This window comes from Tiliqua scincoides, chromosome 5 (assembly GCF_035046505.1).
Source record: "Tiliqua scincoides isolate rTilSci1 chromosome 5, rTilSci1.hap2, whole genome shotgun sequence".
Classification (NCBI taxonomy): Eukaryota; Metazoa; Chordata; class Lepidosauria; order Squamata; family Scincidae; genus Tiliqua; species Tiliqua scincoides.
In genome coordinates, this window is record NC_089825.1 from 14,550,638 (window position 1) to 14,567,509 (window position 16,872).

Below are 16,872 nucleotides of genomic sequence, written 5' to 3' on the forward strand. Positions count from 1 at the left end.
CATCACCACATCCTGTGGCAAAGAGTTCTTGGGCTGGTGCAAGTCTCTTGGGCCAGCCCAGGAGGGTCACGAATGTGCAATATAGCACATTTGTGCCTCCTCAGGAATGTCCAATCCCCTTTTAAAGGCATCCAGGTCAGATGCCGTCACCACATCCTGCGGCAAGGAGTTCCACAGACCAACTACACGCTGAGTAAAGAAATATTTTCTTTTGTCTGTCCTAACTCTCCCAACACTCAATTTTAGTGGATGTCCCCTGGTTCTAGTGTTGTGAGAGTGTAAAGAGCATCTCTCTATCCACTCTGTCCATCCCCTGCATAATTTTGTATGTCTCAATCATGTCCCCCCACAGGCGTCTCTTTTCTAGGCTGAAGAGGCCCAAACGCCATAGCCTTTCCTCATAAGGAAGGTGCCCCAGCCCAGTAATCATCTTAGTCGCTCTCTTTTGCACCTTTTCCATTTCCACTATGTCTTTTTTGAGATGCAGCGACCAGAACTGGACACAATACTTCAGGTGTGGTCTTACCATAGATTTGTACAACGGCATTATAATATTAGCCATTTTGTTCTCAATACCTTTTCTAATGATCCCAAGCATAGAATTGGCCTTCTTTACTGCCGCTGCACATTGGGTTGACACTTTCATCGACATGTCCACCACAGAGGAAAGAAAGGGGAGGGTACACGTCTACTCATGTTGAATGTGCCTGTTGCAAAGCTACCTCCTTCCCTCCAGGCAGAAATTGTATAGTACTGTATATCCTGTTTGAAAGCAGTATTACTCATGCACCTTACTCAGTGAACATAAACATGGAATAACCACTCACCTGTTCTACCATTTAAGTTAAAATACCCTTCTCATGTTCCTCTTAGAGTACATTCAGGAAAAAACCATTTAGTTCAGTGTTTCTCAACCAGTGCTACTGGTACCACCGGTGGTACTTGAAGTGGTGTCTGGTGGTATTCACTGGACCCCTGGACCCCTGCCTCCCAGCAAGGAGACCAGGAATGTGATGCAACAAACAGCAGTAGGAGGTTACACCCATGTAAGTCTGTATAGAATGAAGTTGTGTTTGTAAGTGATTTGTGTTTCATCCACTTAATGTGCAGTGCATTTGATTTTATTGTATTATTTTTTATATTATTGTTTCCACTGGATCATTTCGAAAGTCATACTGAATATTTTTAAAATAGTAAAGAATACATCACTGTTTTAAAATAAATGAGCACAACACGTACCTTGGACAACAACTTGACTCCCCGGTACAAAGAACTGTTGTGTGCCATCAGGTGTTTGAGCTGCATATTGTACAATGGTAGCACCAGGCTGTGGAGCTCCTGAATTTGCCATTGTTAATGTTTGCAACCCTTGCACGCCATCAGATGTTGGATTAGAGATCTGGATTGCTCCACCCTGAGCTATAGCAACTTAAAAAAAATAAAATTAAGTTCAGCAACAAAAACAATAGTATTTGAAACAGGTTCTACTTCGGTCATTACCAATCTGCATGCCTGGGCACAGTAGTGAAACTCTGTAGAGTTTAGCTGTGTAGCATAATAAAAGCAATACCACCACAATCCAAAACAGAGATTTCCTATGTAGTCTGGGTTAAAAACTTCACAGTATCTTGACTAGCTTGAGCTAGTCAAGGTCAACATTTCTACCAGTACACAACACAGGTAGTTTATTTTAGGAATATAGGCCAGTGATTTTCAACCAGTGTGCCATGGCACATTGGTGTGCTGCAAATTATCTGCAGGTGTGCCATTGAAGTTTGGAGGAGGGTCTTTTATTAGTAGAACCATTGGGGAATATGAGTCTCCCACTGACACTGCAGTGTGCCTTGTCAATTTTAGCACCCTATATTTGTGCTGTGTGATGAAAAAGGTTGAAAATCACTGATATAGGCTCTCTTCAAAAATATATAGGAACTATTCATTATGCCTATGCAAAAATGTTCAACTCATATATCTAAAGTGTAGACATTAACAGGACTTTGCAGACATTACACTGCAGTGGGGAAACCTGGCTTCCCAATCATGCAGAAAGACTCCCAAGTGCATTCTGTTGCCTACACAAGCTCTATGCAGACAATCAACTACACTTCTAGAGGCTGGAGGGGAGCTCACATTTGTGATCTCACTCTTCCTCCACCCCATTTGTTCATTGTAACATCTGTCAGTCCTGTCTTTAACTCATCATAAAAATACTTCTGGAGTCTATTAGTTAGTGACAAATGTTGGTCAAAATTTGATGCAGAAATAAAAAGAACTTACAAGCAGAAGGGAGGAAAATTAAGTTTTAAATGCAAAAAGAGTTCAATTTTTGCAAAATACTTCTTTAAAACTTAACCTAAAGGGGGGGGAGTATAAAGATGAGAGCAAAATTAAGTTCAGACTGAAAAAGTATGCAAGGTAAATCATATTAAAACGTTAAGAGTAGCACTCCCTTTTTCCAGGGGAAAGAGTTCTTTATCTAGACCAGGGGTGCCCAAACCCCGGCCCTGGGGCTACTTGCAGCCCTTGGGGACTCCTAATCTGGCCCATGAGAAACCCCAAGTATCCAATGAGCCTCTGGCCCTCCAGAGACTTTCTGGAGCCAGCGCTGGCCTGATGCAACTGCTCTCAGCGGGAGGACGACTGTTTGACCTCTCACGTGAGCTGTGGGATGAAGGCTTCCTTCACTGCTTACTGTTTCATATCTGTGATGCATCAGCAGCAGTGAAGGAAAAGCCAGGCTTGCTTTGTGCAAGGCCTTTTATAGGCCTTGAGCTATTGCAAGACCTTCATTCATTCATATAAGTCCCATCTGTAATATATTCAATTATGGAAATTTATTCAAATTTGAAACGTAAATTAATTCTTTTTTTTTCTCCCGGCTCCCAACACAGTGTCAGAGAGATGGTGTGGCCCTCCTGCCAAAAAGTTTAGATACCCCTGATCTAGAGGAAGAGAACTTTTGAATGCAACCACAAATGTCCAGCAAAAACTTGTTACAACAAGGAACATATGGGATTTTACTCAGCTAAAGATCTGTTTTGATGACGAACCCACCCTGAGAGTGTTGCAAAAGCCAATCTCAAATACAAATAATTGGCTGGGGGGCTAATTGTTGTAATAACCATAAAAAATGTCCTAGATTTCTCCTAGAGCACAAAAATATGTTTCAGAAACTGAGTATTATAGATAGGAGGATAAACAACCTTTATTTGAAAGAATCCAAAATTCCTTTCTCAGTTTGGGACTTGGTCTAAATTGGGTTTTCCATTTCTATGCTATTAGCAAATGGATGTATGCAAGGAAATATAAATGCAATTTATTTTGTTAGATCATGCTTAGCTGAAGAGAATATTGTTGCCAAATCCTCAAGCGTTAGGGATCTGTTTTGTTACCACTACACAATACTGGCATATTGAATTGAGCATTACATTCAAAATGATGAATGTAAAATAACACCAGATATGTCTTTTAAATGAACTGAGATGCTTTTAATGCTGTAGGAAACAACTGCATGAGTGCAATCTCAGATAACAAAAAAATAAGATGATACAAAACATATAATATTGAGACTAAACAAGTACAGAACACAAGGATTAGCTTTCATCTCATTACATTGATTTCTTACACTTTGCACATTAATACACAAATATTAATATACATATTAATACACTAAAACACTCTTAATACAAGTGTTAAGAATCAAGAACAATACTATGCAAGCCTAATTATACTGCATGCTATATATTTAGTTGTCAAACACCAGTTACGAGAACAGATTGGGAATTAACTTTCAGTAACATTAAATCACAAATTGTTTGACTATTGATATTTTACAAACTGATACAATTCAAAATTGAGCAATAGTACGCAAGCCTAATTATACTGCATGCTACACATTTACAGTACAACCCAATACATGACTACTCAAAAGTAAGTCCCATAGAGTTCAATGGGACTTGCTCCCTGGTAAGTATATATAGGATTGTAGTCTTTGGGTTCAATCATATCCAATTTTCCAGCACCAGTGCAGTCACAATACAGCCCTGAAGTAAGGGAACAAACATTCTGTTACACCGAGGAGGCCTTCGTGACAACCCCCCACTGCAGGATGCAGCAAACATCCCACTGGCACAGCTTCATCAGAGCTGGAAGTTGAATAGGATTGGACCCTTACTTATCAGACCCAAGTTATTGACAGAACAGATTGGGAATAAATGTTTAGTAATAATAAATCATATTATTTTACTATTGATATTTTACACATTGATATAATGCAACATTGAAGTTTTAACTACCATCATGAATCACTGTACACTCAAGTTTCAACTACTTCTAGTCAATATCAAGACCACGTATTATTATTACGAATGCTTATATACTGCTTTTTAACAATAAAGAAGTGATACTCCACTTCAACAGGGCAATAGCAACCATTCGATTTCCTGAATTTCTACACACAACCCTGGGGAATAATTCCTGTATAAGCCGCACCACTATTTACAACAAAAAGGAACTCAGGTGCGTTCTACTTCAATTATGATTCATTTCATGGTGCTTGCTGCAATATTGGTTCATACACAGACAACCATCAGGCATTTATGGCAGATAACTATATCAACTCTTCCATGGGAATTTTAACCACCAATTGTTAAATACAATGTATGGTCTGAATTACAAATATATGGGAGAGCAACACCAACATTGGAAGGAGAAGGGAACAAAGCAAGCAAGATTGCATTCATGTTCATATGGACTATGCCAGTTTATCATGATGAATCATAAATAAAAGAACAACCCTTGTTCCTTTTTCTCTTATCCCCAGTAGTTCCAGTTTTACAATCTATATAAAAGGCATTTTAAGAACAAAAAGAAAGTAGCCTGACATTACGGAATACATACTGTACTGCCCGGTGCTAGTCTGATAAAGGCTGGTTGGCACAGCCATGGCAGGGATGCCAGAGGATGCTCCTTCTTCTTCTGGCTTTTCTTCTTCAATCTTGGTGACACCAGGTACGTCAGAAGAGAGTTCATTCAGAATTTTTCTGACACAAATAAATATATATACATACATATTTAGGAAGCTGACCCATAAAAGAAAAGACGACCCATTTTAATCATAAAGCAAAAATTGACAGACCACAAGAATATAGCTTACCGGTACGAAGGCCTCCTTGAAAGCATCTCTCGAGGCTTCTGAGAATCAATTATAGTCTCTGATTCTGTAGACTCATCAGCACTTGTAGCTGATGCTACCTATAAAGAAAAACATTTTTAAGACATATCCTCTGAAGAGTTGAGAGGTTGTTCATTTGAGTTGAGGCTGTTCATAGCTTTTCATACACTAGAGATGTTAACATTGCAAATATGTTCCAACTTGAGACATTTTTTCCCTGTTTACAACTCTGTACAGCCACCATCACACTGCACAGCATGAAATCCAGGTTTCTAGTATCTATTTAGTATCCATTACCTCTCACACAACAGAATTGCTCTTAAGTGATAAGTTGCAGCATCTTGTGATAAAGGCAGAATGTTGATCATTAGCACAAAATGCAGAGGTAGCACAGTCCCTGTAAAGGACAGGGGTGAATGAACGGTAGGAAAACAGACAACAACAAAAAAAATTTGAGCCACTAATGAACTAGTAAAAGCTTTGTAGTACAAATTGATTTTTGAAGACAAGATAATTGAATATAATTGAAGAACAAGAAAGGAGAAGATCCACATTTAGGATCCACATTTAGGAACAGCATATTCTGAACATGAGCAAGGAACCAAAGGAGACTAGCAGCACAGAGCCTGCATGGGATGAAAACTAGATTGGATGGGAAGAGAGAGGTACAAAATAAGTATAGGGCAAAATGGCCAAAAGCTTAAGCATTCACTATAAAGCAGGGGTGTCCAAAGTTTTTGGCAGAAGGGCCACATCATCTCTTTGACACTGTGTCAAGGGCCAGGGAAAAAAAGAATTAATTTACATTTCAAATTTGAATAAATTTACATACGTTTACATAAATGAATATATTAAAGATTAACTTATATGAATGAATGAAGGTCTTGCAATAGCTCAAGGCCTATAAAAGGCCTTGCACAAAGCAAGGCTGGCCTTTCCTTTGCTGCCACTACTGCATCACAGATGTGAAACAGCAACGAGTGGAGGGAGCCCTCATCCCACAGCTCAAGCGAAGAGGTCAAACAGTTGCCCTCATGCTGAGAGCAGTTGCATCGGGCCAGTGTGGGCTCCAACAAATCACCAGAGGACCAGAGGCTCATTGAAGACTGGGAGCTCCCAGAGGGCCGCACTGAGAGGCCTCAAGGGCTGCAAGTGGCCCCAGTGCCGGGGTTTGGGTACCCCTGCTATAAAGGGTTTGCAGAAAGTATTCAGGAGCCAATGCGCTGATGTCAAAGGAAGAAAGGGAACTAGAATTTTGTAGCAGGGGGTTCTCATCAGGTTGAGCAAGAAAGATGACTGGACACAAGGTCAGCAAAGAGGAAATTAGTAAGTGATGAAAAATGGCCAGGAACATAGAGCAAAAATCTCAAGTGGCGAGGCAAAAAAGAAGACTGTCCTTTTGCTATAGTCACAGCACTCGCCTATCTTCAGCCATGTCTTTTTACTTCTGGAAAGTGAGTTTACCTTTCTTCTCTTCCATCTTACCTCAGTGCCTAGACATCTCCCTGTCTACGCCCTTGTCATTCTTCTCCCTTGAACACCATGCTTTTATCTCCATCCCCTCAATTTCAAACTTTGCATGTGACACAATTTGGATTTGCTATATGAAACATATAGCTCTGCTATATGGTTTCAATGACATACAGGGATACACATGGAAACCCTAAAATTTTTTACCATCATTCAATTCCTGTGGCAAGTCTTCACACTTGAAACCCAGGACATTCTACCAGTGGATGCAGAACATATACAATTACAGCGTATTGCTTTTATTCTTCATTTCAGGAGCAAATCCAGATACACAACATGAATACATCCCACATAAACTAAAGGAGGTTTTTAAGGAGGTTTTTTGCTTTTCGATAATGCTGACAGAAGATAAGAGTAAGTGATTAACAAGTCACATGAGAGCTGCAGTGGAAAAATTCCTAATTTGGCAAAACACCTGCATTCTGCCACTTGAAATATAGTAAACTTACAGGTGAGGCCTCAGTATCTGTGGGGTGACCTATGCTTGCCCCATCCCCCCACAAATGCTGAAATTTGCTGTTAATCAAATCCACAATTGACCCTTTAAGCCCTCTGAAGGGGACCCTTTGGCCCCCTCTGGAGGGCTTTCTGAAGCCATAGAGGCAGCCTGCATCCACACGCTGCCTCTGCAGGCTTCAGAATGGCTTGTAGAGCTGAAAGAATGTGACTCCCGGTTACCTGAGAGAAACTAGAAGTGACGTTTTTATGCCTTTTAAGTCATTCTGAGACCCGGAACCTGGGCTTCCCAGGGCCTCAGAATGCCTTAAAAGACATTAAAACGTCACTTCCAGTTTCCCTCAGGAGTCACATTATTTAGGCTCTATGAGCCGTTCTGAAGCCCGCAGAGGCAGCAGGCGGAAGCAGGCTGCCTCTATGGCTTCAGAAAGCCCTCCAGAGGGAGCAAGAGCAAAGTGCAGGTCCCTATCGGAGGGTTCAGGTGGGGTCTGAGTGTGGCCCAACATGGGTCCGGGGACCTGTGTTGAGCCAGACCCATAGATGTAAAATTCACTGGTAAACAGGCTCCACCTCTATTGACAGAAAAATTGGAATGTTCCTAGTCCAGCAGCTTCTAGAATGGGTGAAGGAACAAGATATGTGACACTGGCAACTGACAGTTCCCAAGAATCTCTGCTTAAATGTGCACAGTACAAAACATTTACTCCCCAATTATCCTTTTGGTTTTGAGCATATCTCCATAGGAATGACCAGAAAAATGTTTTTAGTAATAAAAACAAAATTCTCAGAAGTCTGCATTTGCCTCATGTGCTTATGCGAGTAATATGATTTTCAGAATTAGGGCTACAGCTTTCCAGACCCACCCACCCACATGTATTATATTGCAATGTTGCCAGGCAATCATCACAAGAATTTTTTTTTTTTAAAGAGCACATGAGAAAGATCGAAATCAAATCTGCCTTTATATAAGCTATGTGCATAAGTGCTCTGGATTGAAGTAATACATCTTAAACAGAAAAACTGAAAATATTAATACACTACTGCAGGCCAACAAGTGAAACGCAAGTCAGTCCACGGTCAACCCTGACGTTATGTACAAGAGGTTCTTCTGTCCATTGCTGAGACAAAGACAAGAACTCTTGCAATGCCAAGTGAAAATTAAAGCAAAGAAACAAGTAACCTGAACAGACTGCAACTGTGGTGTCTGAATAACTGAAGATTGTGTGGCTTGAATCACTTCCTGCACGTGGACTGTCTGACCAGAAGGCAGTTGCACTACAGTTACTGAGGGAGAGCCTCTTCCAGTTGTTGAACCAGCTACAGAAACCTATTATATTAATGAAAAATATCATGAAGACATTAGCTAAAAGAAGCCTCTAAATATCAATATTAATGGGTTAAAAATCTAGTTTAGTATGAAGCATTTGTCTTTCAGACTTGATACAATGCTTATACTGACAAGACTGATTTGAGCCTTCCATCGTAGGTAGAAGTAGCAGATGACAGTGTCAGTCATTCTTCCAACTCCCTTTTACCAACATAACAAACATTGACAAAGGATTTCACCCCAGACAAAACTGAAAAGACCTTTTAAAATTTGAAAGTCATGTATCAAAAATGGCTCAGTGTCTCACTGATGTCTGCTGACATCTTTGCTCTACAAACTTCTTAATCTCCTAATAATAATAAAATAGTCACACATTACTTTTAGGGCATTCAAAGAGCTTCATATATATTAACTTGTTGTAAGCCTGATCTGTCCTGGGACCAGTGGTTTAAACCTGGAGACAGGGATAAACAGTGAGGTGCCCAACTTTGTGAATGACTCTAAATTTTTCTGGGTGGTGAAGAACAGAAGGGACTGTGGAAAAACTCCAGAAGGATCTCCAATCTGGGAGAATGAGCAGCAAAATGGAAGGTGCATTTCACTGTACAAAACAATGGTAAGGCCACATTTGGAGTACTGCGTACAGTTCTGTTCACCACATCTCAAAAAGAACACAGTTGAACGAGAAAAGGTTCAGAAGAGAGTGACCAAAATGATTATTGGAGTGGGGTACCTCTCTTATGTGGAAAGGCTACAGAGTTTGGGGCTCAGGCAGCCCAATCTTGAGCTGTCCGTTGCACCAGGACTGCTGCAGCACTGAAATGGCTGCTGTGGCATCCTGTGTGCAACAGGGCAGCTGTCTGCGGCTCCTTGTCCCCTTCCCCGGGTAAGGCAAGTAGCCCGGCAATGCGGTTACTCGATTCTGTGGCAACCCTTGGGCTGCTGTAGAATCAAGAGCCTCTGTGTTGGGCTTGCTTCCCAACATGGTTGCTCTGCATGTGAAAGAGTGTAGCTCCTCCAGTCCCACTTCCCTCCTGCCCTGCTTTCTCACCCCAGCATGCCTCCTTCCCTACCTCTCCCCACCTTCCCCCAACCCCAAACGCCTCCTCATAAGAACATAAAAACAGCCCCATTGGATCAGGCCATAGGCCCATCTAGTCCAGCTTCCTGTATCTCACAGCGGCCCACCAAATGCCCCAGGGAGCACACCAGATAACAAGAGACCTGCATCACCTTCCCATCTCCCACCACCTACTTCTCCACTGCCCAGCAGTTTGGGTGACTGCACAGTGGCAAAGCAGCTGTGGTCTATTGGCACTAGCCCAGCGCCAGCCAGTGCTGGGCTAGTACCAGCGCTAGACCGACACTGAGGCCTGCAGAAATGCCTTGCGGCTTACCACGAGCGTGCACTTTTTGGATTTGGCCCTCAATCTAGAAAAAAAGGCGCCTGAGGGGGAACATGACTGAGATATACAAAATTATGCAGGGGACGGCTAGAGGGATGTTCTTTTCCCTCTCATACAACACCAGAATCAGGAGATATCCACTAAAATTGAGTATCAGGAAAGTTAAAACAGACAAAAGAAAATATTTCTTTAGCAGCATGTAATGAGTCTGTGGAATGCTTTGCCACAAAATGTGGTGATGTGGTCTGGCCTAGATGTCTTTCAAAGGTGATTGGACAGATTTCTAGAATAAAAGTCCATCACAAGCTGTGATGGGTATAACAACAACAACAACAACAACTAGGTATTTATATACCACCTTTCTGGTCATCGGATTACTTCTCTGACTTTATTCAAGGTGGTTTACATAGGCAGGCGTTTCTAAATCCCTCAAGGGGATTTTTACAATCATAGAGATTCTCTTTCAAGAACCAACAACATTTCAGAATGGATCTTCCTGGTTTGGTCTCACTTCTGGCCTCCAGTTCTCCCACATAGGCTGACAAGCAGCTCCATCTCTCACATGGAAGGCAGCCAAGACGCTTCTTGCTCACACCAAGAGCAGGTGGAATCACTCAGCTGGGCTTGTCAGCTGCTTCAAGGTCTCGCCATTCTCAGCTGTTCAGGGAGCTGCCTCGAACTGGTGACCTTCTGATGTTATCTTCGGGCTAACGGAGGCTCTACCCTCTAGACCAGACCTCCTGCCCATGTGCAACCTCTTGATTTTAGGCTACTTCAATGTGCAATGGAGGTGCAATGGAGTGGCAACAAGATGCAGGTATCTTGTTGTCTTGTGTGCTCCCTGAGGCAACTGGTGGTATCTGTACATCCATTCAAGAGTCCATTCACATGATGCACATGCACATTACACTCCCCAAGCCCAAATGCTACCTCCTTGAGTTGGAATCGCACCCTGGACTACACCAAATCTTTTACTCTGCACACACAGTACAGAGTTTTCTCACAAAAAAATGGCTCTGGAACACTTTTAAAACATTTAATAAAAAATGGAAGTGAAGATTCTAAGGGCAGGGGGCTCAAGCTCTGGATCCCATGTGGGATGCCTAATCTATAGAATGACTAAAGCCAGAAGGATTTCCAAATGCAGCTTTTATAGTTTGGAAACATGCACCCAGGTGAAGTAGCAGCTCCCCATATAAATAATGGTGACAATAAAAGGCATTAGAACCCTCCCAAGAGAAAAACTAGGAGATTACAAAAAACTGAACATGTGGGAATTTTAGCACATGGCACTCAACACAAATGACAAATGAAAACACCATCACACATGTACCCCTGCTATCTAGATAAAGAGGCAACTTTTAAACTAGTAGTTCTCTGCACATAGAAAGGGAGGAGTGATTGTCCCTATTCAACCTAGCGTAGTGTCTTCTCCAGTGCCTGTTTGCCGATGCCTTCTTTTAGATTGTGAAAACATCTGACACAGGAAACCACTTTTTCCATTTCTTTTGCTCTGTAAACCATTGTTACTTTCAACAAAGAAATTCACAGTGCCATGTATAAATACACTTAATACTACAGAGCAATATGTAAAGGGACCCTAACTTTACTGTAATCACTTTATGTACTGCATGGTGAACTTCCTAATTGTACAAATTACAGGAACAGCATATGCCTCATTTATACAACACTTTTACTGTGCATTAACCCCTACAGCCCAGATGAGGAGTTCTCTTTTACTTGCTGTACAAGTAAAAGTACAAATAAAGAGGCAGGACACTGAGAACTAGCAAATTGGTCAATTAAGCTTATAATAATGCCTGAGAGATCAGAAGACTTTGAGGGGGCCTAATTTTGTAACATCACCCCTTTTATCTTACTTTTAGGATTTACAACATTCAACTGTTTCAACTCAAAAGAAAGCATCAGAGAACTGAGTTTGTTTCCTCATTTTAAATATGAACTTAAACACTGCACCTTTTCCTATTGCCTAAATACTGAAGTATTCTCACATTCACAAATGTTTGCTAGATTACTCATGTACTAATTACAGCAATACCGGCAATACTGACGTCAATAAGGAAGAGAAGCTGCTATAGTCCTGGCATTTGAATGCCCGCACAGACTCCCAAGCAGAAAGTCTGCAAGATAATTTAGCAACCTGGAAAATTAAGGTTTATGGCAACACAGAGTAATGACAGAACTGGCAAGCACATGTAGATAGATTCAGTTCACATCAGGGTATGTACTTAGGATTCCAAGCTCTTCATTACTTTACATTCAAAACTGCTTTTAATCCCACAGGTAGTGCATACTTTTAGCATTAGTTTTAACCGGGCTGCTTTAGGCCTTATTCCAAACTGGAAAACAAAACCCAAGAATACTTAAGACTACAGTAGTAATGCTTCACATGTATAGAACACATTAAGTGTTCCAAGTGCTTCACATACTGTGGTGGAAATACCTAATTTTTGCCTGGTTTTTCACCTTAACTACCTTTCTAGCACCCCAGAGGCTTGTGATACCTCAATAATCAGAAAAGGCTGCTGAGTCAATCCAGATACAGTAGCTGTTTTTCTGGTTGTTGAGCATCTTCTTCTTTCCCAACTGATCAGTAAACAATGAACTTTGCAGTCTACTGAAGTGACTCAAAGTCCACCTGATTTCCAAGTGCTGGAAATTCAGGGGCTCAGGTAAACCTCCCCCCGGCCAGTGTGCAGTACCACAAATGAAAACTGGTTAATGCCCACAGGCTATAAATACCAAAGCTGTAAATACCCCTTTGCACCGGTCTGATATTGGAAGTATCTAATATGGGGTGGTCCAACCTGCAGCCCACGAGGCCTGTTTTGGTAGCCCTCACTGCACCCGCCCCACCACATCTACCACCACCTTCTGCTTCAGCAGCTTTTCAATCTCCCTGCCTCACCATTCCAGCTTCTTCTTTGGAGAAAGAGAAGCCAGAATGGTGTGGCAGGGAGATCAAAAAGCCCCGCGACATCCACTGCCTCCACCTGCCACCTGAGCCTGCTGAGAAACTTCAGCAGCTCAGAAATAATTGGCGGTGACATCATTATGTCACTGCCAATTACTTCAGTGTCAACACAGATGGAGGGGGCAATATCAGGGTCCTGCGGTCCCTGTAGTTTTAAAAGTTGGATTGCCCTAATCTAACACTTCATGGCAAACGTGCCCACATACCTTGCTGCAAGTATGGATGCAAGGACCAAAACAATATGAGTAACCAGAGTAGGGAAAATACCCAGTTATGTGCACCAGGGCTTTAATTTTATTTGCAGATTACCTTTTAACATGCTTTGCTGCTGCTTCTTTCACTAGTTGATTAGTACCTTGTTTTCATCTCTTGCATAGTTGGCAACCTTCAGTCTCGAAAGACTATGGTATCGCGCTCTGAAAGGTGGTTCTGGAACAGCGTCTAGTGTGGCTGAAAAGGCCGATTCGGGAGTGACAATCCCTTCCACACTGGGAGCAAGTGCAGTCTGTCCCTGGCCTGTCTCCCTGGCTATGGGCCTTCCTTCTTTGCCTCTTAGCCTCAGACTGTTGGCCAAGTGTCTCTTCAAACTGGGAAAGGCCATGTTGCACAGCCTGCCCCAAGCGGGCCGCTCAGAGGCCAGGGTTTCCCACTTGTTGAGGTCCACTCCTAAGGCCTTCAGATCCCTCTTGCAGATGTCCTTGTATCGCAGCTGTGGTCTACCTGTAGGGCGCTTTCCTTGCACGAGTTCTCCATAGAGGAGATCCTTTGGGATCCGGCCATCATCCATTCTCACGACATGACCGAGCCAACGCAGGCGTCTCTGTTTCAGTAGTTTCTCTTTCTCTTAGTTTCTGTTTCTCTTGCATATTTTCTTCTTTTTATTTTTCAATCTTTTAATAAACTACTTTTAGTTTTTACAGTTTACTGATCTGGTCTCAGTTCACTTGGGGAAATGAACTGCCTCATCAATCAAGACCACTTGTGTTTTGCTAATGCTTGGTTTGAGGACACACAAATTTGGGGCTCTCTGCATTTCTCAAGGAAGTCTCTTTCTGTCTGGGCTTTTTAGCTTTAGGTGGCAGTGAACTACCTTTTCACAGATCATTCACAGTTTCCCCAGTAAAAATATGGAGTGGATAGTGGAATGCCAGTTGCTAATCACTAGGTACCACACCCCAGTCTATATTCTCTCTTCTTTTACTCATACAGTATCCTTACAACAATACTGTAAGCATTCAATATTATCATTCCCATATTACAGATGTAGGCAAAAGCTGCAATCCTATACACATTTACCTGGAGTAAGACCCACAAAACTCTGTCAAACTTACTTCTGAGTAGCCTGCATATAAGATTGCACTGTAAGTCTGATAGGAGCTTGCTAGTTAGTAGTAGTGGTAGGATTTGAAAATAAGCGTTTTCATCAAAGTTTCCATGGGCCAAGCACAATGCTTTATCCACTATACCACACTGCTTAGTGCATTGTAAGCCGGCGGGCAGATTTGCACTTTCTCTGACTAGAGTGCCTAGCCAAATGGATTCTTAACGAACTTATTTAAAAATTACCTGAGCTATAGCAGAGATCTGATTCTGACCAGGAGGAGATTGCATATTACCAGACTCACTTTCTGCCACAGAGTCTGCTGAATTGCTGTCCTGATGCGATTCACCTGTTTCCATGGTCATTTGTCTGAACACAAATGAGAAAAATCCAAATACACCATTTACAACACTGAACTCTTAATTTTTGCCTTCTGTTTAAAATATAGTTGCACTTCAAAAGCATCCCCAGTATCTAATGGATAGATCCATAAGGACTCCATTGAGTAACCAAGAACATGAAGGAACACTACTTCCTCACATTTGAAGATCCAGGCTGTAGCTTTAGACTGTGCAGGAAAGACCTTTCTTTTCCAGGAAATAAAAACTTGTGGTAACCAGAGCATTTTTAGTGGTGGTACCATAATTGTGCAATACTCTCTCTCCAAGGAGGCTCAGAGCCCAATCCTGAGCTCCATGTACCGGGTTACTGCCAGTGCACACTGTTGCAAACTTGCCATAAGTTTGCGAGCCCTAACACCGGGCAAGCACCGCTGCTAGCCCGGTGCTGGGCTAGTGCCAGGCGGGTGCCTGGCACTCTGCGGTCGCACAGACTGCTGAGCAACGGAGAGGTAAGCGGGGGCGTGGGGAGGAGGTGTTCTGGGGAGGGAGGAGGTGGGCAGAGGGCAGGGAGAGAGCAGGGAGCAGGCATGAAGGGGATGTAGGAGGCAGGGAGAGGGCAGGGGAGGCGTGCCAGGGGAAGGGAGGGAGACTGAGCCAGTGAAGCTTTGCTGCACTGAATCCAAAGTCTCCATGTCAGGCGGCAAGCTTTTACCTCACCTCCAACCTTTTGATCAGCGGTGAATCGAGTAGCCCCATTGCAGGGCTACTGCGCTTACCCAGGGGAAGGGGATGAAAGTTCCCTTCTCCCGAGGCACTGCCAGTGGCTGCCTTGGGTGTGCAGGATGCAGCAGCAGCCATTTTCAGTGCTGTTGCAGCAGCGCACCCTGGGCAGCTCAGGATTGGGTTCTCACTCAGCCACTTTGTAAAGCTTCAGTCAGACAACACAAGTGCCTTTTGGTTTGCTAGGTTAGATGTGTCTTTAGCCTGACCCAGCAGACCTTTTATGTATATATTAATGCAGCTGCTGGCATGTATTGGATCATACACTCAGTTCACAGAACAATGAGGCCCAACAGGCCTCAAACAGGGCATGTGCCCCACAACATACCCCAGGCTCCTTGGCAATTCTCAGGGTTACTGTGGCAGGTGAACAGGGATTCCTCAGCAGACATGTGGAAACCATTTCCTTCCGTCAGTTTTGAAGCTACATGCAAAACTTGGCTGTACACTGTGGCAAAGGTTTCTCTGGTCCTGCAACCTGCCTCATATCATCTGCATGCTTTTAAAATAATGTATTTAATTATAGAATGGTAGCTGAGATTCCATTGTTTCTTTTTTTCTCCATGGTCACAGTGTCTCCAAGTCTCAGTAGCTCATGAGAAATAGCGCAAGACTAAGCTCAAATTCTCTGTACCTTGTACTCTATCTCCTACACAATTTCATAACTGTTCCTATTACTTTGTCCCAACCTCTTTCACATCTCTCAGTCCACCTCCATAGGCTGCATTTGCCATTCTAAGGAACACAACTTGACATCTGTAAACAGTTGTCACCCGTACTCTGAAGCAGCTGAGTAACAGTTACATTTGACAGCTGTTCATATCAAGATAGATACATTTTACATTCAATACTCAAACTTTATTAAGGTCTGTTAATGCTTCATTTTTTTTCAACTTACAAAAATACCTGCTTCTATAAATGAACTTACAGCACACTCCGATACAGTTTTACAAATTCAGTTTCACTATGATCAATGGAACCTACTCTCAGGTAAATGCATGTAGGATTGCAGCCTTAGTACAAGATGGAAGTAAAGCTGAACTTCATGTCTTCAAAAAAAATCATATAATACAAGCAACACTACTCTCATTATCGAAGTGAATAGGGCTATGTTTTCATAGTGATCTGGGATGTAGATGCTTTTCTCCCTCCCATCCCAGCATGGAGAGCTGATATGCAAAGATCCAGCTCAACATAGTGGTGGACGTAAGGGCCTTCTGGCAGCACCTATGATTCCTTCCCCCTCCCCCCCAAAAAAAGTTTTTTAAAAGTTTACACGCTATTATACATATTACTTTGCCCCTCCTGGAAGAAAGTTCCTTGTCTCACTAGTTATGAAAGATATAATTCACTATTTAACCACAAACAAACAAAGTCAGTGCTGAACTGAGCCAGACTGAGTAATAATCTTATTTAAACATACATAGCCTATCTAAATTTAAAGATCTTTAGAGTCTGTGCTTGGTTACATTTACCACGAGTTTAAGTACCTGAGCCACCAGCCTATGAATCATGTATAATACATGCCTATAGCACAGAAATG

At 42.4% G+C, this 16,872-nt stretch overlaps 1 protein-coding gene across 8 annotated transcripts in view; it reads right to left on the bottom strand.

Annotated features, from left to right (window-relative positions):
- CREM (cAMP responsive element modulator) overlaps positions 1 to 14,577 on the bottom strand; it is a 28,188-nt gene extending 13,611 nt beyond the window's left edge. For 2 of the 8 annotated variants that reach the window (XM_066631390.1, XM_066631389.1), the window contains exons 1-5: positions 14,454 to 14,577; positions 8,340 to 8,486; positions 5,156 to 5,253; positions 4,900 to 5,042; positions 1,240 to 1,428 (exon numbers count right to left, since the gene is read on the bottom strand). In XM_066631390.1, coding sequence (XP_066487487.1) covers positions 1,240 to 1,428; positions 4,900 to 5,042; positions 5,156 to 5,253; positions 8,340 to 8,486; positions 14,454 to 14,573 — 697 coding nt within the window. In that variant the 5' untranslated portion in view covers positions 14,574 to 14,577. Of the gene's footprint in view, positions 1 to 1,239; positions 1,429 to 4,899; positions 5,043 to 5,155; positions 5,254 to 8,332; positions 8,487 to 14,453 lie in introns of all 8 variants that reach the window. The other 6 variants (XM_066631393.1, XM_066631392.1, XM_066631396.1 and 3 more) reach the window with 4 other exon arrangements.
- Between the last annotated feature and the right edge of the window lie 2,295 nt (positions 14,578 to 16,872).